The 24,556-nt window shown below is 44.5% G+C and overlaps 1 protein-coding gene across 1 annotated transcript; it reads right to left on the reverse strand.

The window, feature by feature from the left end:
- Positions 1-9,991: 9,991 nt before the first annotated feature.
- On the reverse strand, positions 9,992-24,071 carry glt8d2 (glycosyltransferase 8 domain containing 2; the record flags this gene model as incomplete). The annotated part of the gene is made up of 10 exons (XM_079494801.1): positions 9,992-10,170; positions 11,738-11,850; positions 12,113-12,279; positions 12,849-12,961; positions 13,565-13,649; positions 14,920-15,037; positions 17,769-17,919; positions 19,094-19,141; positions 23,667-23,741; positions 24,011-24,071. 10 exons carry the CDS (start codon positions 24,069-24,071, stop codon positions 9,992-9,994), a joined length of 1,110 nt encoding a protein of 369 aa, XP_079350927.1.
- Positions 24,072-24,556: the final 485 nt, after the last annotated feature.

Raw genomic sequence — 24,556 nt, forward strand, 5'->3', positions numbered from 1 at the left:
TTCTGTTTATTTTTTTTACATTCCTCATGACTGTAAATTTGTTAATATTTAACTGAATCGGTTATGGAGTGTTGTTGTTGACTTCCTGTCTCGAGAGCCATTAAAAAGTTTTCGGAAGGGAAATCTCCCATTGTCTTGTTGAGGTTATTTATTCATTACTTTAATTCGTTCGTTCATTCGTTCAGTCATAGAGCACCGAAGTCTGACGTCAATATCGGTAGAGAGTGCAAATTCATGTACTTGTTATTTGCATTGTAATCCCCATAGGGTTAGACCAGTCATTACTAGTCCTATAACTACAACCTATCTCAAACCCTGACCCTATACCTAACCTCCCACGGGGCAGCACACCTAAACCTAACCTTAACCCATGTCTAACCAATGACTAGTCTAAACTAAGTATGCACCCCGATTTTAGATCGCCTCAGAACTGTTTGAAAAATAAACATGTCATCCAGGCCGTTTCACTCATATGGATATGAAGAATCAACTGACTGAGAGAAAACGCTATTGTTACTGCTACTGAATTAGTTACATTTTCACTAGAAACAGACTGTATCAAATATGAGTGACTGACTGTCGTAAACGATAGAGACACCTCCCTGACAATATAACGATACAGAGACACCTCCCTGACAATATAACGGTACAGAGACACCTCCCTGACAATATAACGATACAGAGACACCTCCCCGACAATATAACGATACAGAGACACCTCCCTGACAATATAACGATACAGAGACACCCCCCTGACAATATAACGATACAGAGACACCTCCCTGACAATATAACGATACAGAGACACCTCCCTGACAATATAACGATACAGAGACACCTCCCTGACAATATAACGATACAGAGACACCTCCCTGACAATATAACGATAGAGACACCTCCCTGACAATATAACGATACAGAGACACCTCCCTGACAATATAACGACACAGAGACACCTCCCTGACAATACAACGATACAGAGACACCTCCCTGACAATACAACTATACAGAGACACCTCCCTGACAATATAACGATACAGAGACACCTCTCTGACAATATAACGATACAGAGACACCCCCCTGACAATAACGCAGAGACAGCTTGTTTATTTTTGGACCACAATGCTTATAATATGAAACTATTTTAACCCATTTTGGACTGATGTCGATTTAAAATAAGGCTTCTAAGTCCTAATAGTTCTCTGAAAAACCCATGTTTCTGTCAGTGGTGCTCAGCCTTTTTCACGTCAAGGACCCCCAGAATGTCTCTATTGGCCCGCGGACCCCCATCTCAAAATATGTTGTTCCAGGGACCCCCCCAGAAGCAAAGATTTTAGTTAATGTTTGCTCTGAAATATTTATTCAAAGATTTGCACCACATTTTCACAACTTTTCAAAAATAGCAGACCTACAAGCTCGTAGCGTGCCACTCGGTGGCGCGCTATGAGCTTGTAGGTCTGCTATTTTTCAACAGCTAAAGCATGACATAATTCTTAAAACACCAAAAGGGGTTCCTGCCCGAAATGGGTTAAGATGAGCCCATGTTCTCCATATAGGAATGGGTTAAGATGAGCCCATGTTCTCCATAGAGAGAATGGGTTAAGATGAGCCCATGTTCTCCATAGAGAAATGGGTTAAGATGAGCCCATGTTCTCCATAGAGAAATGGGTTAAGATGAGCCCATGTTCTCCATAGAGATGAGCCCATGTTCTCCATAGAGATTAGCCCATGTTCTCCATAGAGATTAGCCCATGTTCTCCATAGAGATGAGCCCATGTTCTCCATAGAGATGAGCCCATGTTCTCCATAGGGATTAGCCCATGTTCTCCATAGAGATGAGCCCATGTTCTCCATAGAGATGAGCCCATGTTCTCCATAGAGATTAGCCCATGTTCTCCATAGAGATTAGCCCATGTTCTCCATAGAGATGAGCCCATGTTCTCCATAGAGATGAGCCCATGTTCTCCATAGAGATGAGCCCATGTTCTCCATAGAGAAATGGGTTAAGATGAGCCCATGTTCTCCATAGAGGGTTAAGATGAGCCCATGTTCTCCATAGAGATGAGCCCATGTTCTCCATAGAGATGAGCCCATGTTCTCCATAGAGATGAGCCCATGTTCTCCATAGAGAAATGGGTTAAGATGAGCCCATGTTCTCCATAGAGGGTTAAGATGAGCCCATGTTCTCCATAGAGATGAGCCCATGTTCTCCATAGAGATGAGCCCATGTTCTCCATAGAGATGAGCCCATGAAATTACTTCCATTCAGTCAGTCAGTCATGACACGTGACAAATCCTTCATCTCTTCATTATTGGAAATTGAGTTTAAAATGAAACGAGACATTCTACAAATGTATTTCACCACAGAGGAGGATGTTTAGACATGTTCCTGAAATGCTGGAGTCTCACGGCCGTTTTCACAAAGTCCTTTTTAAACGGAACAAGCCGAAAAGCCCCTGAGTTCTCTTTGCATTCTCTTCACATTGTCCGTTCATTCTGTTTACACTGTAGTTCATTTTTCAGGGTTTGCAAACACGTGTCGGGGTGCTTAGTTTAGACTAGTCATTGGTTAGACATGGGTTAAGGTTAGGTTTAGGTGTGCTGCCCCGTGGGAGGTTAGGTTTAGGTTTCTGGTTTAAGGACTTCAGTGTTTTGTACCAAACTATTGTATGAGTACCGAACAAAGAATGTTTGCTTTCGCCATCTTGGTTGGAGAAGAGTCTGGGCAATTAAGTTTTAGTCTTAAAAAATGTCTCAATCTTATATTTAGTTTTAGTCCGGCTTAATCTAGTCGTATTAAGCGGCTGTGGCTCAGGAGCTAGAGCAGGTCGTCCAATGATCCATGGGTCGGCGGTTCGATTCCCGGCTCCTCCTGTCTACATGTCGAAGTGTCCTTGGGCAAGACACTGAACCCCAAATTGCTCCCGATGTGCTGGTTGGTACCTTGCATGAATGTGTGTGTGAATGGGTGAATGTAATGCACAATCTATGTAAAGCGCCTTGGATAAAGGCACTATATAAATGCACCATTTACCATTTACCATTTTAGTCGTATACCTCTGAGGTCAACGATTAAAGTGTTGATGACCAAGATGACTAGTCTAAACCAAAAACTGTCTAAACTAAGTAGGCTACTGCACCCTGTGTGTGTGTCTATGGCAGGGGGTTTCAACCCTGTGTGTGTCTATGGCAGGGGGTTTCAACTCTGTGTGTGTCTATGGCAGGGGGTTTCAACCCTGTTCATCTAAACTAAGTAGGCTACTGCACCCTGTGTGTGTCTATGGCAGGGGGTTTCAACCCTGTTCACCCTGTGTGTGTGTCTATGGCAGGGGGTTTCAACCCTGTTCATATCGAGGTCCATTATTTAGCCCCTCAGTAGGCTACTGCACCCTGTGTGTGTGTCTATGGCAGGGGGTTTCAACCCTGTTCATATCGAGGTCCATTATTTAGCCCCTCAGTAGGCTACTGCACCCTGTGTGTGTCTATGGCAGGGGGTTTCAACCCTGTTCACCCTGTGTGTGTGTCTATGGCAGGGGGTTTCAACCCTGTTCATATCGAGGTCCATTATTTAGCCCCTCAGTAGGCTACTGCACCCTGTGTGTGTGTCTATGGCAGGGGGTTTCAACCCTGTTCATATCGAGGTCCATTATTCATACTGCACCCTGTGTGTGTGTCTATGGCAGGGGGTTTCAACCCTGTTCATATCGAGGTCCACCCTGTGTGTGTCTATGGCAGGGGGTTTCAACCCTGTTCATATCGAGGTCCATTATTTAGCCCCTCGACCAGAATAGAATATTTTGTTGTCGTTGGATAAGATTTTGTCCACAATTCCATGCTGTAGGCCAGGGGTTCTCAACCCGTGGGTCGCGACCCCTCGGGGGGTCGCCAAATTATTTTAGGGGGTCCCCAAATTATTAAAAAAAAAAAAAAAAAGATTTATTATTTTTTTTAAAAATTCACGATTTTTCTAAAATAGCAGATCTACAAGCTCATAGCGCGCCACTCGGTGGCGCGCTATGAGCTTGTAGATCTGCTATTTTTAAATAGCTAAATTATAACAATGCTTAAAACACCAAAAGGGGTTCCCGCCCAAAATGGTTTAAGGTTATTGTAGCAGTCAATTTATATTGGGGGTCGGGAGGGGGCGGGGCGGGGGTCCCGAGACGTTGCCAAAGCATTTCCGGGGGTCCCCGGGCCAAAAACGTTGAGAACCCCTGCTGTAGGCGAGGGAACAGGCTGATCAAAATAACATGAACCCATTTAGAGGTAGGTAGATGTACTGATTCTACAACATGTCTTCAATGTCTTCTAAATCCTGACCGTTTTCTTGAAAAACCTTGTTTCTGTCAGTCGACATTTTCATGTCAAGGACCCCCAAAAATATGTAATCGTCCGCCGACCCCCATCTGAAAATATGTTGTTCCAGGAAACCAGAAGCAAAGATTTGAGTTAAACGTTTTCTCTGAAAGAATATATATATATTCAAAGATTTGTGCCACTTTTTTACGACGTTTCAAAAATAGCAGATCTACAAGCTCGTAGCGCGGCACGTGGTGCCGCGCTACGAGCTTGTTTCCATGTCCGTGAAATTCTTGTAAATATTTTTAAATTAGAAACAAAACCTTTTTCCAGTCCTGGCAAAGGTTTGGGTTTTAACAAAGGTCCTGGAAAACATATTTGGATATGCATCGTTTTTGGATATTGATGTATTTAATAAAAAAAAAACATTTTCTAAAACATGTATTACATTACACGAAATATGTAACAAGTCGATGGCAGCTTTATGTGTGCTGGTAGTATGTGACAAAAATACCAGATCTACAAGCTCACAGCGTGATCCTAGGATAGGTGGTGGTAGCAAAACATTTGGCACAACATTTGTGATTCTAGCATTCTATATTCTATGCTTTATTGTTGCTACACTGCCTGTCTTTGAGGCATTGTTGCACATATTAAGAGACTCATTATTGATCTGAATGATTGTTATATTGATCTGGAAATCAGGTTCAAGTGTTGGAAATTCATTGGTTAAAAATGTGTGTGAACCCTGGATACATGTTGATGAAGCTGTTAGAATCCGAGACTGCTATTACAGTCTCTCGCCACCAGATGGCTCCATTGCACACTGAGTTAAGAAGGCCTGCATAAACGTCTTATTGACTGTAGTGGGATAACAGTGTTCCCAGACGCTCTTAACCCTGTAGCACCCAGCTTTGCAATACTACAACATATTTTAATTAATTAAAACGTTTTTGTAATGTTCTTTTTTTCACCTAAACGTCATCATTGATGTTCATTGCAATGCCATTGGTCCTGATATTTGCATAGAAATACCCCCCACAGAGGCTGACATTCACATACATTAAAAATCTCTGGATTTATTTATTTTTTTAACCTATGACCTTCGACTTTTAACCCTAATAAAAGTAAGTAGAATAACTAATATATGTTTTTTTGTGATCATTATAATGTCTGGAACATGTTTTATTCATTATTGTGAAATATATCCCCCAAATGTAAATTATTAATTTATTATTATTATTTGAATAATTATTATAAATGTGCATAAAATTTGCACAAAATACATTTATAATTTTTTTTTACATGATTTCCTCTGATAAATCCTAGTAGTAAAAAGTAGTAGTAAGGTTGAAATCGTTTTTTTGCAAGTAGAAATTAATCCGGGTTTTACAGGGTTAATTCTAAATTAACTGATTGATTTCAAGTCTGGATATTTTAAAACTTGTGTCAGTTGTTTGTCAATCAATGCGATTTGGAATGTGAGTTTGCTTATCTTTTATTTTGTCCATACAAATAACATACCGGTATGTTAAAAAAAATAAAGGAAACTTGATGTTTCAAACTGAAACTGCGGTAGGAATTTATCCTTCAACTTCAATGCATCTCCTAATATAACCAGCTAATATATAACCATCTCCTAATATAACCAGCTAATATAACCATCTCCTAATATAACCATCTCCTAATATAACCAGCTAATATAACCATCTCCTAATATAACCAGCTAATATAACCATCTCCTAATATAACCATCTCCAGTCCTAATATAACCATCTCCTAATATAACGTTTGTCATCAGTTCATTTCACCTAGTCGGGACCTGGGCGTTATTTTCACCTAGTCGGGACCTGGGCGTTATTTTCACCTAGTCGGGACCTGGGCGTTATTTTCACCTAGTCGGGACCTGGGCGTTATTTTCACCTAGTCGGGACCTGGGCGTTATTTTCACCTAGTCGGGACCTGGGCGTTATTTTCACCTAGTCGGGACCTGGGCGTTATTTTCACCTAGTCGGGACCTGGGCGTTATTTTCACCTAGTCGGGACCTGGGCGTTATTTTCACCTAGTCGGGACCTGGGCGTTATTTTCACCTAGTCGGGACCTGGGCGTTATTTTCACCTAGTCGGGACCTGGGCGTTATTTTCACCTAGTCGGGACCTGGGCGTTATTTTCACCTAGTCGGGACCTGGGCGTTATTTTCACCTAGTCGGGACCTGGGCGTTATTTTCACCTAGTCGGGACCTGGGCGTTATTTTCACCTAGTCGGGACCTGGGCGTTATTTTCACCTAGTCGGGACCTGGGCGTTATTTTCACCTAGTAAAAAAATGGTCTAAAAACTGGGGTAAAAATAGTCTAAAAATGAAAGTTTTTTTATCAGTCTAGGCTTAGATTAGACGTTGAAACAACGTCGTTTCAACGTCTATATATAGACGGTCTACATATAGACGGTCTATTTTTACCCCATTTTTTAGCCGGTCATTTAGACGTCTAAAAGCTGGAAATTGCTCAGTGGGTTGATGACAGTCAACACGACAACGTGTGTCGTGCACACGACAACGTGTGTCGTGCACACGACAACGTGTGTCGTGCACACGACACGCGTTACAGCCCAATGTAGGACCGGGCCGTGCGCCGAAAATTAGCAGATCTACAAGCTTACAGCGCGTCGCTGTAAGGAACTGGTTGGTGTAACAGACACACCGCTACGTCCAACCAGGGATACTCTCCCCACCCCTGTCAGGTGAAAATAAGCAGCTTGGACTCCTCATGCATTGAAGGAAAGCATGAGGTCAGTCCGGTGCTCTCCCCAGGTTGGCAGAGGGAGTGTATAGCGTCCAGGATTACATTATTAGACAATAAAGACACTGGATGAGGACGGGAACCCATTTTGGTGTTTTAACTAAGCATTATGTTATACTTTAGCTCAGGGGTGGGCAACTGGCGGCCCGGGGGCCACATGCGGCCCCCACCTTCACTTAATGCGGCCCTCAGGTTAATGTCAGAATACTGAAATATTATTGATTTCAGCTGTTACAATTCCAAACATGCAAACATGAGCCACTTTAATTACTTCAGTCTGTTATTGTCTTTTTTTGTGTCCAATATATTTGGATTTAGTTTGCAAAGTTAACATAACTATAACTAAATGCATTTGAAATGGCTAAATGGCAAAAATGGCAAGAAATAATTCAGGATTTCAATTCAAATAATAGCAAAAATAGCCGATCTACAAGCTCAAAACACGTCGCAGCGCGACGCGTTTTGAGCTTGTAGATCGGCTATTTTTGCTACGACAGTATGCACTGTGGCCCTCTGGAGTGAGGGTGGAAATATAGTGGCCCACCGAGTGGCTATGAGCTTTTGAAAAATCGTGAAAATGTGGCACAAATCTTTGAATATAAAATCATATTCTTTCAGGAGACTTTTTATTTATTTCGACGTCAGGCCTAAATGGACTTCGGTGTCGGGTCGCGTCAAGGAGAACTTCCCGTTGGGGTCGTCTAGACTTCGGTGTCGGGTCGCGTCAAGGAGAACTTCCCGTTGGGGTCGTCTAGACTTCGGTGTCGGGTCGCGTCAAGGAGAACTTCCCGTTGGGGTCGTCTGGACTTCGGTGTCGGGTCGCGTCAAGGAGAACTTCCCGTTGGGGTCGTCTAGACTTCGGTGTCGGGTCGCGTCAAGGAGAACTTCCCGTTGGGGTCGTCTAGACTTCGGTGTCGGGTCGCGTCAAGGAGAACTTCCCGTTGGGGTCGTCTAGACTTCGAGGTCGCGTCAAGGAGAACTTCCCGTTGGGGTCGTCTAGACTTCGGTGTCGGGTCGCGTCAAGGAGAACTTCCCGTTGGGGTCGTCTAGACTTCGGTGTCGGGTCGCGTCAAGGAGAACTTCCCGTTGGGGTCGTCTAGACTTCGGTGTCGGGTCGCGTCAAGGAGAACTTCCCGTTGGGGTCGTCTAGACTTCGGTGTCGGGTCGCGTCAAGGAGAACTTCCCGTTGGGGTCGTCTAGACTTCGGTGTCGGGTCGCGTCAAGGAGAACTTCCCGTTGGGGTCGTCTAGACTTCGGTGTCGGGTCGCGTCAAGGAGAACTTCCCGTTGGGGTCGTCTAGACTTCGGTGTCGGGTCGCGTCAAGGAGAACTTCCCGTTGGGGTCGTCTAGACTTCGGTGTCGGGTCGCGTCAAGGAGAACTTCCCGTTGGGGTCGTCTAGACTTCGGTGTCGGGTCGCGTCAAGGAGAACTTCCCGTTGGGGTCGTCTAGACTTCGGTGTCGGGTCGCGTCAAGGAGAACTTCCCGTTGGGGTCGTCTAGACTTCGGTGTCGGGTCGCGTCAAGGAGAACTTCCCGTTGGGGTCGTCTAGACTTCGGTGTCGGGTCGCGTCAAGGAGAACTTCCCGTTGGGGTCGTCTAGACTTCGGTGTCGGGTCGCGTCAAGGAGAACTTCCCGTTGGGGTCGTCTAGACTTCGGTGTCGGGTCGCGTCAAGGAGAACTTCCCGTTGGGGTCGTCTAGACTTCGGTGTCGGGTCGCGTCAAGGAGAACTTCCCGTTGGGGTCGTCTAGACTTCGGTGTCGGGTCGCGTCAAGGAGAACTTCCCGTTGGGGTCGTCTAGACTTCGGTGTCGGGTCGCGTCAAGGAGAACTTCCCGTTGGGGTCGTCTAGACTTCGGTGTCGCGTCAAGGAGAACTTCCCGTTGGGGTCGTCTAGACTTCGGTGTCGGGTCGCGTCAAGGAGAACTTCCCGTTGGGGTCGTCTAGACTTCGGTGTCGGGTCGCGTCAAGGAGAACTTCCCGTTGGGGTCGTCTAGACTTCGGTGTCGGGTCGCGTCAAGGAGAACTTCCCGTTGGGGTCGTCTAGACTTCGGTGTCGGGTCGCGTCAAGGAGAACTTCCCGTTGGGGTCGTCTAGACTTCGGTGTCGGGTCGCGTCAAGGAGAACTTCCCGTTGGGGTCGTCTAGACTTCGGTGTCGGGTCGCGTCAAGGAGAACTTCCCGTTGGGGTCGTCTAGACTTCGGTGTCGGGTCGCGTCAAGGAGAACTTCCCGTTGGGGTCGTCTAGACTTCGGTGTCGGGTCGCGTCAAGGAGAACTTCCCGTTGGGGTCGTCTAGACTTCGGTGTCGGGTCGCGTCAAGGAGAACTTCCCGTTGGGGTCGTCTAGACTTCGGTGTCGGGTCGCGTCAAGGAGAACTTCCCGTTGGGGTCGTCTAGACTTCGGTGTCGGGTCGCGTCAAGGAGAACTTCCCGTTGGGGTCGTCTAGACTTCGGTGTCGGGTCGCGTCAAGGAGAACTTCCCGTTGGGGTCGTCTAGACTTCGGTGTCGGGTCGCGTCAAGGAGAACTTCCCGTTGGGGTCGTCTAGACTTCGGTGTCGGGTCGCGTCAAGGAGAACTTCCCGTTGGGGTCGTCTAGACTTCGGTGTCGGGTCGCGTCAAGGAGAACTTCCCGTTGGGGTCGTCTAGACTTCGGTGTCGGGTCGCGTCAAGGAGAACTTCCCGTTGGGGTCGTCTAGACTTCGGTGTCGGGTCGCGTCAAGGAGAACTTCCCGTTGGGGTCGTCTAGACTTCGGTGTCGGGTCGCGTCAAGGAGAACTTCCCGTTGGGGTCGTCTAGACTTCGGTGTCGGGTCGCGTCAAGGAGAACTTCCCGTTGGGGTCGTCTAGACTTCGGTGTCGGGTCGCGTCAAGGAGAACTTCCCGTTGGGGTCGTCTAGACTTCGGTGTCGGGTCGCGTCAAGGAGAACTTCCCGTTGGGGTCAGGGATGAACCACTTCTCCCAGAGGTCCAGGTGAACCCCGGGGTAGTCCCAGGGCTTGAAGCGCCCGTTCCAGTGAAGGAGGCGCGCCTCCTGGAGGAAGCTGTCTGCGTAGTGGGCGTCAGGACTCCAGCCTGGGGGGGGGAGGAGAGAGAGAGAGAGAGAGAGAGAGAGAGAGAGAGAGAGAGAGAGAGAGAGAGAGAGAGAGAGAGAGAGAGAGAGAGAGAGAGAGAGAGAGAGAGAGAGAGAGAGAGAGAGAGAGAGAGAGAGAGAGAGAGAGAGAGAGAGAGAGAGAGAGAGAGAGAGAGAGAGAGAGAGAGAGAGAGAGAACACAGACAGCTAGTTAGTAATGTCTGCGTCGTGGCAGTGTTGTTTTCGTCGACTGAAACTAAGACGAAAGATGTTCGTCGACTACCTTTTTTCACTGACGAAAACTACATGGAAACTAAAGCTATGACGACTAAAACTAAGACTAAAATATACCGACAATTCCGTCAACAAATAAGAACTAGACTAAAATGTTAGGAAGGGACTAGTGGACAAGAGATCCAGTATAAGTCATTTTACAATGAGTTGCTGAAAATAGCCGATCTACAAGCTCACAACGCGTCGCGCTGTAATAGGGTTGTAATATTGTATATGTTGTAATATATATATATATATTTTTAGCAAGTATGCGGACGTCTCTGATGTTTATAACAAACAAAAATTGAGTAAGTTATGGTTACTTAAAAAGTACATGCCCCATAGACACAGTGTGTCAGCTTATGCTACCACTATAAGATGGCCGCCACGTAATAACGTCGCTCTCATTGGCCAGAGCGCGGGTGAGCCATCTAGCTTATGGTCAGGACATTTTTTATGGGTCGATTTATTTTTTGTTTCCTACATTTAGTTTTTTTTAATTATTATTTCAAAACATTTTCAAAAAAACATTCCCCAAAAAATAAACATTTTCATGAATTAAAAACAAAATTCAATGTTTTTTTTGGGGGTTTTTTTATTACAATTTACAATTTACAATTTAGGCATTTAGCAGACGCTCTTAATCCAGAGCGACTTACATTAAGCAATAACAAAAGGCATGGCATACATCACATGTATAAAAAGTAGTTATCATGAATCATGCGTAAACTAAGAACGTAACAGTGGAGTATCTATGTAAACTATACATACTATACTATATAATATATTATACATGTGTACTATAAAGTGCTATGACTACATAAAGTGCAATTCTAGAGCTGTCTACATAACAAGCTATAAGTCTGTTTAAAATACTATCTAAGTCTACATAATGTGCTATCTAAGGGGCTAGGCTAGGGCAAGTGCTACGGGCCATGGTGGAGTCTGAAGAGGTGGGTTTTCAGACTACTACAACTAAGAAAGTTGTGAAAATAGCCGATCTACAAGCTTGTAGATCTGCTATTTTCACTAGTTTGGGTCCTGGGGAGACATCAAATGTCTTTTTTGGGCCATATATAATCTATGGTGGACTCACCTAAATGTCTGACGTGCCACAGTGTAGTGGGTCTCTGGTGGTGGACTCACCTAAATGTCTGACGTGCCACAGTGTAGTGGGTCTATGGTGGTGGACTTACCTAAATGTCTGACGTGCCACAGTGTAGTGTGCCTATGGTGGTGGACTCACCTAAATGTCTGACGTGCCACAGTGTAGTGGGTATATGGTGGTGGACTCACCTAAATGTCTGACGTGCCACAGTGGGTCTATGGTGGTGAACTTGTCGTGAAACACGATCAGCATGGGCGGAGTGGCCACGCCTCCGGCCAATGAGCTGCTGTAGATGTTCTCCCTGGAGGGACGGGACAGGACAGGGCGGGAACGTAACGTGTTCAGTATACATGTCATTGTTCCGACATCCCGTTAATCCCACCCATTACGAACACTATCCCGAACCCTAACCTCAGTCTTAACCGACCACGTAGGTCACTGACCATCCATCTCTCTGCTTGGTGTCTGGTAGTAGGTACCCACCTGTAGTTCTCCTCCATCCTTGGTGTCTGGTTCTGGTACCAACCTGTAGTTCTGCTTGGTGTCTGGTAGTAGGTACCCACCTGTAGTTCTGCTCCATCCATCTCTCCAGCTGTTTGGTGATCTTCTGTTTCCTCCACTCATTCATGTCGGCCACAAACACTCCGGGGTTGAAGGTGCAGTCTCTGGGGTTGATGCCCAGGTCCCGCACTTCCTGCTTCCTGTAGTCCAGGAAGCCCATGTATGTCGTCTAAGGAAGAAGGAAACGGTAGTTAATGATTTGTCATCACACGGTACCCACCTGCATGCCCACGCTGTGATGATGTCATCAGTCTGTACCCACCTGCATGCCCACACTGTGATGATGTCATCAGACGGTACCCACCTGCATGCCCACACTGTGATGATGTCATCAGACGGTACCCACCTGCATGCCCTCACTGATGATGTCATCAGACGGTACCCACCTGCATGCCCTCACTGATGATGTCATCAGTCTGTACCCACCTGCATGCCCACGCTGTGATGATGTCATCAGTCTGTACCCACCTGCATGCCCAGGCTGTGATGATGTCATCAGACGGTACCCACCTGCATGCCCACGCTGTGATGATGTCATCAGACTGTACCCACCTGCATGCCCACACTGTGATGATGTCATCAGTCTGTACCCACCTGCATGCCCAGATGATGTCATCAGTCTGTACCCACCTGCATGCCCAGATGATGTCATCAGTCTGTACCCACCTGCATGCCCAGATGATGTCATCAGTCTGTACCCACCTGCATGCCCAGATGATGTCATCAGTCTGTACCCACCTGCATGCCCACGCTGCGCACCATCTCGTGCGTGGAGGGAAGGTCACAGTCGGTGGCGAAGGCGGCCGCGTGGCCCGGCTTCAGTCTGATGTGGAACAGGTCACTGATGTCACCTGAAAAAAAATCACACTTGTGTGAAGTGAGCAAGCCCCTCTCCAACGTTGAGGGCGCTCACTCGCCCCCCCCTAGTGGTAAGAGCGGGTACTGCAGGCGGACCTGTGGAGTTATACTCTTACTCTTACTCTCAGTATTATGATCAAAATAAGAACATTATAATGGATAAAATAATATCTAAAATTTGCCTCGTTGATGACCCCTGACCCCTGTATGGACACGTTGATGACCCCTGACCCCTGTACGGACACGTTGATGACCCCTGACCCCTGTACGGACACGTTGATGACCCCTGACCCCTGTACGGACACGTTGATGACCCCTGACCCCTGTACGGACACGTTGATGACCCCTGACCCCTGTACGGACACGCTGATGACCCCTGACCCCTGTACGGACACGTTGATGACCCCTGACCCCTGTACGGACACGTTGATGACCCCTGACCCCTGTACAGACACGTTGATGAGCCTTGACCCCTGTACGGACACGTTGATGACCCCTGACCCCTGTACGGACACGTTGATGACCCCTGACCCCTGTACGGACACGTTGATGACCCCTGACCCCTGTACGGACACGTTGATGACCCCTGAACACACCTTGCACGATGACATCATCATCCAGGTAGATCACACGCTTGTGCCTGATGTCCAGCAGGGGGAGGTAGAAACGCACAAAGTTGAGCTGGAAAATAAAATAAATAAAAGACTAGTCGGTTGTCTCTGTCCTCCAAGACTCCTCCTCCGATTCATATCACATTAATATTGGTTATTTATAATATTACATATCTGTGTCTGGAGGAAACCTCATAACTCCAAAATGTTCATTTTTCAGGAAATGAAAAATATACATTTTTCAGGAAATTAAGAAAACCATATATTTTTAAAACAAAGAAATACAGCCTCATCAAAGTTGGTGTTGTGACTTTATATATTGTCAATGACTTGCATGAGAGGGGGAGGGGTGGTGGAGTTAGTTGCTTTAGCAGACAGTTTGAGAGGGGGAGAGGTGGTGGAGTTAGTTGCTTTAGCAGACAGTTTGAGAGGGGGAGAGGTGGTGGAGTTAGCTGCTCTAGCAGACAGCTTGAGAGGGGGGAGAGGTGGTGGAGTTAGTTGCTTTAGCAGACAGTTTGAGAGAGGGAGTAGGTGGTGGAGTTAGTTGCTTTAGCAGACAGTTTGAGAGGGGGAGAGGTGGTGGAGTTAGTTGCTTTAGCAGACAGTTTGAGAGGGGGAGAGGTGGTGGAGTTAGCTGCTTTAGCAGACAGTTTGAGAGGGGGAGAGGTGGTGGAGTTAGCTGCTTTAGCAGACAGTTTGAGAGGTGGTGGAGTTAGTTGCTTTAGCAGACAGTTTGAGAGGTGGTGGAGTTAGTTGCTTTAGCAGACAGTTTGAGAGAGGGAGGGGTGGTGGAGTTAGTTGCTTTAGTAGACAGTTTGAGAGAGGGAGAGGTGGTGGAGTTAGTTCCTTTAGCAGACAGTTTGAGAGAGGGAGGGGTGGTGGAGTTAGTTGCTTTAGCAGACAGTTTGAGAGGGGGGAGAGGTGGTGGAGTTAGTTGCTTTAGCAGACAGTTTGAGAGAGGGAGGGGTGGTGGAGTTAGTTGCTTTAGTAGACAGTTTGAGAGAGGGAGAGGTGGTGGAGTTAGTTGCTCTAGCAGACAGTTTGAGAGAGGGAGAGGTGGTGGAGTTAGCTGCTCTAGCAGACAGTTTGAGAGGGGGGAGAGGTGGTGGAGTTAGTTGCTTTAGCAGACAGTTTGAGAGGTGGAGAGGTGGTGGAGTTAGTTGCTTTAGCAGACAGTTTGAGGGTCCAATGGAGTTAAGACGTGCGTGCGTGCGTGCGTGCGTGCGTGCGTGCGTGCGTGCGTGCGTGCGTGTGTGCGTAAGTGCGTAGAGTGTGCGTGCGTGCGTGCGTAGAGTGTGCGTGCGTGGTACCTCCACATGAACGAACACAAGTCAACTCACAGGATGCAGCAGGTCTGGACGAGACGAGTCTGGCTTCACCTTCCCTTTGAGCACCATAGGGTTAAACTCTACGATCTTGTACTTGATGCCTTTCAGCTGGGACTTCTCTATGTACTGCCTGGGAGACAAGGGGTTAATGATCTCTGTACTGCCTGGGAGACAAGGGGTTAATGATCTCTGTACTGTCTGGGAGACAAGGGGTTAATGATCTATGTACTGCCTGGGAGACAAGGGGTTAATGATCTCTGTACTGTCTGGGAGACAAGGGGTTAAAATATGATCTGAGTCACTCTCCAGATCAGAGCTTCCGTTGCTCCAGACTGTATGACGGAAGCATTTATATTTTACTCGTGATCAGAGCTTCCGTTGCTCCAGACTGTATGACGGAAGCATTTATATTGTACTCATGATCAGAGCTTCCGTTGCTCCAGACTGTATGACGGAAGCATTTATATTTTACTCGTGATCAGAGGTTCCGTTGCTCCAGACTGTACGACGGAAGCATTTATATTTTACTCGTGATCAGAGCTTCCGTTGCTCCAGACTGTACGACGGAAGCATTTATATTTTACTCGTGATCAGAGCTTCCGTTGCTCCAGACTGTACGACGGAAGCATTTATATTTTACTCGTGATCAGCGCTTCCGTTGCTCCAGACTGTACGACGGAAGCATTTATATTTTACTCGTGATCAATGCTTCCGTTGCTCCAGACTGTACGACGGAAGCATTTATATTTTACTCGTGATCAGAGCTTCCGTTGCTCCAGACTGTACGACGGAAGCATTTATATTTTACTCGTGATCAGCGCTTCCGTTGCTCCAGACTGTACGACGGAAGCATTTATATTTTACTCGTGATCAGAGCTTCCGTTGCTCCAGACTGTACGACGGAAGCATTTATATTTTACTCGTGATCAGAGCTTCCCTTGCTCCAGACTGTACGACGGAAGCATTTATATTTTACTCGTGATCAGCGCTTCCGTTGCTCCAGACTGTATGACGGAAGCATTTATATTTTACTCGTGATCAGAGCTTCCGTTGCTCCAGACTGTACGACGGAAGCATTTATATTTTACTCGTGATCAGAGCTTCCGTTGCTCCAGACTGTACGACGGAAGCATTTATATTTTACTCGTGATCAGAGCTTCCGTTGCTCCAGACTGTATGACGGAAGCATTTATATTTTACTCGTGATCAGAGCTTCCGTTGCTCCAGACTGTACGACGGAAGCATTTATATTTTACTCGTGATCAGAGCTTCCGTTGCTCCAGACTGTACGACGGAAGCATTTATATTTTACTCGTGATCAGAGCTTCCGTTGCTCCAGACTGTACGACGGAAGCATTTATATTTTACTCGTGATCAGAGCTTCCGTTGCTCCAGACTGTATGACGGAAGCATTTATATTTTACTCGTGATCAGAGCTTCCGTTGCTCCAGACTGTACGACGGAAGCATTTATATTTTACTCGTGATCAGAGCTTCCGTTGCTCCAGACTGTACGACGGAAGCATTTATATTTTACTCGTGATCAGAGCTTCCGTTGCTCCAGACTGTACGACGGAAGCATTTATATTTTACTCGTGATCAGAGCTTCCGTCGCTCCAGACTGTACGACGGAAGCATTTATATTTTACTCGTGATCAGAGCTTCCGTCGCTCCAGACTGTACGACGGAAGCATTTATATTTTACTCGTGATCAGAGCTTCCGTCGCTCCAGACTGTACGACGGAAGCATTTATATTTTACTCGTGATCAGAGCTTCCGTTGCTCCAGACTGTACGACGGAAACATTTATATTTTACTCGTGATCAGAGCTTCCGTTGCTCCAGACTGTACGACGGAAGCATTTATATTTTACTCGTGATCAGAGCTTCCGTTGCTCCAGACTGTACGACGGAAGCATTTATATTTTACTCGTGATCAGAGCTTCCGTTGCTCCAGACTGTATGACGGAAGCATTTATATTTTACTCGTGATCAGAGCTTCCTTTGCTCCAGACTGTACGACGGAAGCATTTATATTTTATATTTTACTCATGATCAGAGCTTCCGTTGCTCCAGACTGTATGACGGAAGCATTTATATTTTACTCGTGATCAGAGCTTCCGTTGCTCCAGACTGTATGACGGAAGCATTTATATTTTACTCATGATCAGAGCTTCCGTTGCTCCAGACTGTATGACGGAAGCATTTATATTTTACTCATGATCAGAGCTTCCGTCGCTCCAGACTGTACGACGGAAGCATTTATATTTTACTCGTGATCAGAGCTTTCGTCGCTCCAGACTGTACGACGGAAGCATTTATATTTTACTCGTGATCAGAGCTTCCATTGCTCCAGACTGTATGACGGAAGCATTTATATTTTACTCATGATCAGAGCTTCCGTTGCTCCAGACTGTATGACGGAAGCATTTATATTTTACTCATGATCAGAGCTTCCGTTGCTCCAGACTGTATGACGGAAGCATTTATATTTTACTCATGATCCCTCAGGGTAACGATATAGAAGAACACCTGGTCTCACCTGGTCTGCTTGACGACGTCCCTCAGGGTAACGATGTAGAAGAACACCTGGTCTCACCTGGTCTGCTTGACGGCGTCCCTCAGGGTAACGATGTAGAAGAACACCTGGTCTCACCTGGTTTGCTTGACGGCGTCTCTCAGGGTAACGATATAGATGAACACCTGGTCTCACCTGGTCTGTGTGACGGCGTCCCTCAGGGTAACGATGTAGAAGAACACCTGGTCTCACCTGGTCTGCTTGATGGCGTCTCTCAGGGTAACAATATAGAAGAACACCTGGTCTCACCTGGTCTGTGTGACTGCGACCCTCAGGGTAACTCACCTGGTCTGCTTGACGGCGTCCCTCAGGGTAACGATGTAGAAGAACACCTGGGCCGCGGTGTTGCTGTGGACGCTGTTGATGGTCGCCATGGCTCCGCCCATACGCTCCTCTGCAGCGCAGATCACCACGGGGATGATGTCACTTCCTGTGTCTGGAACAGGGTTCATTAGAGTTAACTGTTTTATTAGTTAACTCAGATAAAACTAGATAAAGTGAAAAGTGTGGGATATATTCCTTAGTCTAGTAGGAACTTTTACGTGAAAGATTTCACGTAAATTGCACGCTGCATTCATGATTTGAGACCTTTTGTTCCAAAAATGTGTTTTGCAAAAAAACACCTGTTGGTGATGCTATAGGCCAATGTGAAAAGGGTGGGATCTATTCCTCAGCCTAGTACGAAAGTCTGTGAAAGATTTCACGTAAATTGCACGCTGCGTTCATGATTTGAGGCTTTTTGTTCAAAACGGGCCAATCCTGCAAACTTTGAAAGCCAATGTTAGCAGATTAGGATGGAATATGAAATATCGGACGGATCCGTCTTGAACACATGACTATAGAGATAGTGTGTAATGATTTGTGTGATTTTTGGACAGAATCTGGAGGAGTAATAGCGGTGGCCGAACGGATTGCGGAGCGGTCTTGATACCGGAAGGTCGCCAGTTCGAATCAGCGGTCCGACACGTTAAAATTACCACCGCTGAAGTGCCCTTGAGCAAGGCATTGAACCACTACCATGAAATGTTCTATGAGCAGGGCCTGGCTGGAAACAAGTTCTTGAGCTTAGCCCAGATACCCTGGGTAAATATAGTAACTTTGCTTTGCTTTGCTTAGCCTCCTGGTGGCGCTATAACAGGCCGTTCTAGAAGGTTTGGGGCAGAGGTTCATCGTTGGCATCCAGGGAGTGTTTGTGCAACGTTTGGCATCGACCGGGTTAACGGTGCCGGAGATTAGCTGGTAACAGATGGACGGAAGGACGGACGGACACTCGGACGGACGGAGTGCAAAACATACTCTCTCCACATGCCTTCGGCCTGGTGGAGACAATAAAACATACTCTCTCCACATGCCTTCGGCCTGGTGGAGACAATGAATGTCCGAAGTCCAGAATCTTCAAAAGCCACATTGGATCAAAAACTAAAACTTATAAAAACTACACTAGAATAAAAGGAGAATTCCGGACTGACGCTTTGCACCAAAAGCACCAAAAGCTCTGAAATTTCACTAGTAGCAAATTAAAGTAACAAACACGCTTTAAAACGAGAAGGAAAAGGTCAAGGAACAGAATAAAGATAAAACCTTAATGTAAAATGTACAACGATAACAACCTTGGTCTGGCACGACCTCCACAGCACTGCTTCGCTCCTTCCTGTGCTCTGAGGGGTTAACAGGAAGGAAGTAGAATTAAATGAGGTATTTTAACCCATTTTGACCTGAGATCAGATTCTAAAAATGTTCTTCTACATCCTGACAGTTTTCTGGAAAAGCAATGTTTCCATGTCAGTCGTTCTTCGATTTTTCAAAAATAGCAGACCTACAAGCTCGTAGCGCGCCACTCGGTGCCGCGCTATGAGCTTGTAGATCTGCTATTTTTCAATAGCTAAAGCATAACATAATCCTAACACCAAAAGGGGTTCCCGCCCAGAATGGGTTTTAATAGCTCTGAAATCTGGTAGCACTCATCAATATAGAGTGTGTGTTCAGTAACAGTGTTAAATAGCTCTATATTGTGACAGTAATCATTGCTATAGTGTGTGTTCAGTAACAGTGTTAAATAGCTCTATATTGTGACAGTAATCATTGCTATAGAGTGTGTTCAGTAACAGTGTTAAATAGCTCTATATTGTGACAGTAATCATTGCTATAGAGTGTGTTCAGTAACAGTGTTAAATAGCTCTATATTGTGACAGTAATCATTGCTATAGAGTGTGTTCAGTAACAGTGTTAAATAGCTCTATAGTGTGACAGTAATCATTGCTATAGAGTGTGTTCAGTAACCGTGTTAAATAGCTCTATATTGTGACAGTAATCATTGCTATAGAGTGTGTTCAGTAACAGTGTTAAATAGCTCTATATTGTGACAGTAATCATTGCTATAGTGTGTGTTCAGTAACAGTGTTAAATAGCTCTATATTGTGACAGTAGCCTAATCATTGCTATAGAGTGTGTTCAGTAACAGTGTTAAATAGCTCTATATTGTGACAGTAATCATTGCTATAGAGTGTGTTGAGTAACAGTGTTAAATAGCTCTATATTGTGACAGTAATCATTGCTATAGAGTGTGTTCAGTAACGGTGTTAAATAGCTCTATATTGTGACAGTAATCATTGGTTTGGTTTGGTTTGGTTTATTTATTTAGCATGTAGTACAAAAGATAGACAATACATATCAAAAAACAAAAATACAATGCAAGGAAAGGAAGAAGCCAGCTGGCTTATTTGGAATCCTTTCCTGTATGAGGTCAATTGATTTAAAACAGATTAAAAGTTCAATTAAGAACAATACAAAAGTCTAAGAGGTTTGGCAAAGGGGGGCAGATGTGCAATAAAGAAAATAAAAAACAACAGACTGCACAAAAAAGGGAAATAAACAAAACAAACAACATACAAAAGAAAATATAACACATAAAAGTAAATCATGTAATCTACAGAGAGGAAGACATAAGATATTTCTTTAGATGTTTTTTGAATATTGACAGGGATAATGAGGATTTAAGTGAAGCATCTAGGGAATTCCAAAGATGAGGGCCTCTAAATTTGATGAAAGATTGATGTTTTGAAGTACGACAAAAAGGTAATTCAAAATCATCTCTTTGCCTTGTGGGGTAGGAGTGAATGTCAGAAGTAACACGGAAAAAATTGTGAAAAGAAGAGGGAATGTCTTGTATGCATTTTTTGAATTTAAACATAAATAAACAGGTCTGAAAAACGTTTACTTTGTCAATGGGTAATAGTGAATATTTGATAAAGAGCGGGGCAGACGGCTCATACCGATTTGAATGTGAAATCATTCTCAGAAACCTTTTTTGAATGATCAGTAATTTAGAGAGATGTGTTGAATATGTAGCAGCCCAGACAATATTACAGTAATTAATATGAGGGAAAATTAAGCTATAATAGAGTGTTAAGTGACATGAAGGAAGAACAAAAGGGCAGATTTTTCTCAATATACCAAGCATCTTCATAGACTTCATACATACAGAATCAATATGTTGTTTCCAATTTAAATGTTCGTCTATAATGACACCCAAGAATTTAGTATGTGGAACCTGGTAAATTTCAGAGCCATTGATTACAATTTTAGGTTTTTCTTTGGGAAATGTTTTGTTAATATTGCTAAAAATCATGAAGTTGCATTTTTTTATATTGAGAGTAAGCTTATTCAATTGAAACCATTTGAAAACATCCAACAATTCATCATTAACATATTTAACGAGAGTATTTAAATCCCTGTGTGAGGCAATGAGATTGGTATCATCTGCAAATAAAATAGGAAGAAACTTATTGCAGTTCATGGTTAAATCATTAATATAAATCAAAAATAATAAAGGACCAAGTATGGAGCCCTGTGGCACCCCGACTGAGATTTTCAACTTTGCAGATATGCAACCATTGATACATACATATTGGTCTCTGTCTTCTAGATAATTAGAAAACCACTTGAGAGCAACATCCTGAAGGCCATATCTATTAAGTTTAGAAACAAGAATTTTATGATTTACAGTATCGAAAGCTTTGGTTAATCATTGCTATAGTGTGTTCAGTAACAGTGTTAAATAGCTCTATATTGTGACAGTAATCATTGCTATAGTGTGTGTTCAGTAACAGTGTTAAATAGCTCTATATTGTGACAGTAATCATTGCTATATAGTGTGTTCAGTAACAGTGTTAAATAGCTCTATAGTGTGACAGTAATCATTGCTATATAGTGTGTTCAGTAACAGTGTTAAATAGCTCTATAGTGTGACAGTAATCATTGCTATAGAGTGTGTTCAGTAACAGTGTTAAATAGCTCTATATTGTGACAGTAATCATTGCTACAGAGTGTGTTCAGTAACAGTGTTAAATAGCTCTATATTGTGACAGTAATCATTGCTATAGAGTGTGTTCAGTAACAGTGTTAAATAGCTCTATAGTGTGACAGTAATCATTGCTATAGAGTGTGTTCAGTAACAGTGTTAAATAGCTCTATATTGTGACAGTAATCATTGCTACAGAGTGTGTTCAGTAACAGTGTTAAATAGCTCTATATTGTGACAGTAATCATTGCTATAGAGTGTGTTCAGTAACAGTGTTAAATAGCTCTATATTGTGACAGTAATCATTGCTATAGAGTGTGTTCAGTAACAGTGTTAAATAGCTCTATATTGTGACAGTAATCATTGCTATAGAGTGTGTTCAGGAACAGTGTTAAATAGCTCTATATTGTGACAGTAATCATTGCTATAGTGTGTGTTCAGTAACAGTGTTAAATAGCTCTAAATTGTGACAGTAATCATTGCTATAGTGTGTGTTCAGTAACAGTGTTAAATAGCTCTATATTGTGACAGTAATCATTGCTATAGAGTGTGTGTTCAGTAACAGTGTTAAATAGCTCTATATTGTGACAGTAATCATTGCTATAGAGTGTGTTCAGTAACGGTGTTAAATAGCTCTATATTGTGACAGTAATCATTGCTATAGCGTGTGTTCAGTAACAGTGTTAAATAGCTCTATATTGTGACAGTAATCATTGCTATAGAGTGTGTTCAGTAACAGTGTTAAATAGCTCTATATTGTGACAGTAATCATTGCTATAGTGTGTGTTCAGTAACAGTGTTAAATAGCTCTATAGTGTGACAGTAATCATTGCTATAGAGTGTGTTCAGTAACAGTGTTAAATAGCTCTATATTGTGACAGTAATCATTGCTATAGTGTGTTCAGTAACGGTGTTAAATAGCTCTATATTGTGACAGTAATCATTGCTATAGAGTGTGTTCAGAAACAGTGTTAAATAGCTCTATATTGTGACAGTAATCATTGCTATAGTGTGTGTTCAGTAACAGTGTTAAATAGCTCTATATTGTGACAGTAATCATTGCTATAGAGTGTGTGTTCAGTAACAGTGTTAAATAGCTCTATAGTGTGACAGTAATCATTGCTATAGAGTGTGTTCAGTAACAGTGTTAAATAGCTCTATATTGTGACAGTAATCATTGCTATAGAGTGTGTTCAGTAACAGTGTTAAATAGCTCTATATTGTGACAGTAATCATTGCTATAAACTTGCGTGCGTTGCGTGCGTGCGTGCGTGCGTGAGTGCGTGCGTGCGTGCGTGCGTGCGTGCGTGCGTGCATGCGTAAGTGCGTGTGCGTGCGCGTGCGCCTCGAAACAAAAAGACACACTGACTGAACCTAACATTATTTGACTGTTCGTGTTTTCTTGAATTATTATTTCTCCAAAGGACCACGTTGAGAGACTCCATACATGTTGGTAGTGGATCTAAAACCAGCCAGAATCGTCTCCGGCTAAAATGAAGCCAGACGAGACCTCAGGAAATGCACAACACACTTCAGAGCAGTCGGAGTGCCCCAGGGCAGGTATTTAAGACCTCATAGAGTTTGTGGAGTCTCGGTGGAGCCTTTGAGTTTACTGTGGAGCAGCAGGCGAGGTGCCACAGGGCACTGGCTTAGTACCAGTGTTGTTTTTGGCAGCAAATTTAGATTTTAGTTTTAGTCGTTTTAGTCTCTTGAATAGTTTTCATTTAGTTTTAGTCACATTTTACAGTCACCCGGAATGTTTTAGTCCAGTTTTAGTCGACTAAATATAAGATTTTAGTCGACTAAATCCTCAGTTGATTTAGTCCGAGTCTCGGTGGAGCCCTCAGCAGCAGGCGGGGTGCCACAGGGCAGCTGTTCAGTACCTGAGGGTTTGTGTCGAGGTGCCACAGGGCAGCTGTTCAGTACCTGAGGGTTTGTGTCGAGGTGCCACAGGGCAGCTGTTCAGTACCTGAGGGTTTGTGTCGAGGTGCCACAGGGCAGCTGTTCAGTACCTGAGGGTTTGTGTCGAGGTGCCACAGGGCAGCTGTTCAGTACCTGAGGGTTTGTGTCGAGGTGCCACAGGGCAGCTGTTCAGTACCTGAGGGTTTGTGTCGAGGTGCCACAGGGCAGCTGTTCAGTACCTGAGGGTTTGTGTCGAGGTGCCACAGGGCAGCTGTTCAGTACCTGAGGGTTTGTGTCGAGGTGCCACAGGGTAGCTGTTTCGTACCTGAGGGTTTGAGGTGTCTGGGTGGAGTCCTCAGTTTACTGTGGAGCAGTACGCAGGCCATCAGGAACAGCAGCAGCAGCAGAATACGATTAACTGAAGCAACAGGAGAAGGATGGGAAAGTATTAACCCTATGATGCACGAATAATGTAGCATAATCGGAATCGGCCATATCGGTCTCAAAATAATACAGATTATTTAATCGGTTTTCACCAACAAAAAAAATTGAAAAATGAAAAACATAAATCTAAATTTAATTTGTGTACTCATTTGTGTACTCATTCTTGATTGAATACTTTATCAACAGGCTTTGGGCCAATAAGCCCCTATATGGCCTATAGGCTTGTTTCCATTGTGGTCCTCTGTATAATATCGGAATCGGCAGATATGACCCTGCAGATAATCGGATATCGGTCATAATTTCATAAATCGTGCACACCTAATTTACACCTAATCTCCAGGTTTTCTTCAGAATATGTACGACACTATGTGGCATATTAGGGGCGACTGTGGCTCAAGAGGTAGAGCAGGTCGTCCAATGATCCATG

This window comes from Electrona antarctica, assembly GCF_951216825.1.
Source record: "Electrona antarctica genome assembly, chromosome: 23".
NCBI classification, from domain to species: Eukaryota; Metazoa; Chordata; class Actinopteri; order Myctophiformes; family Myctophidae; genus Electrona; species Electrona antarctica.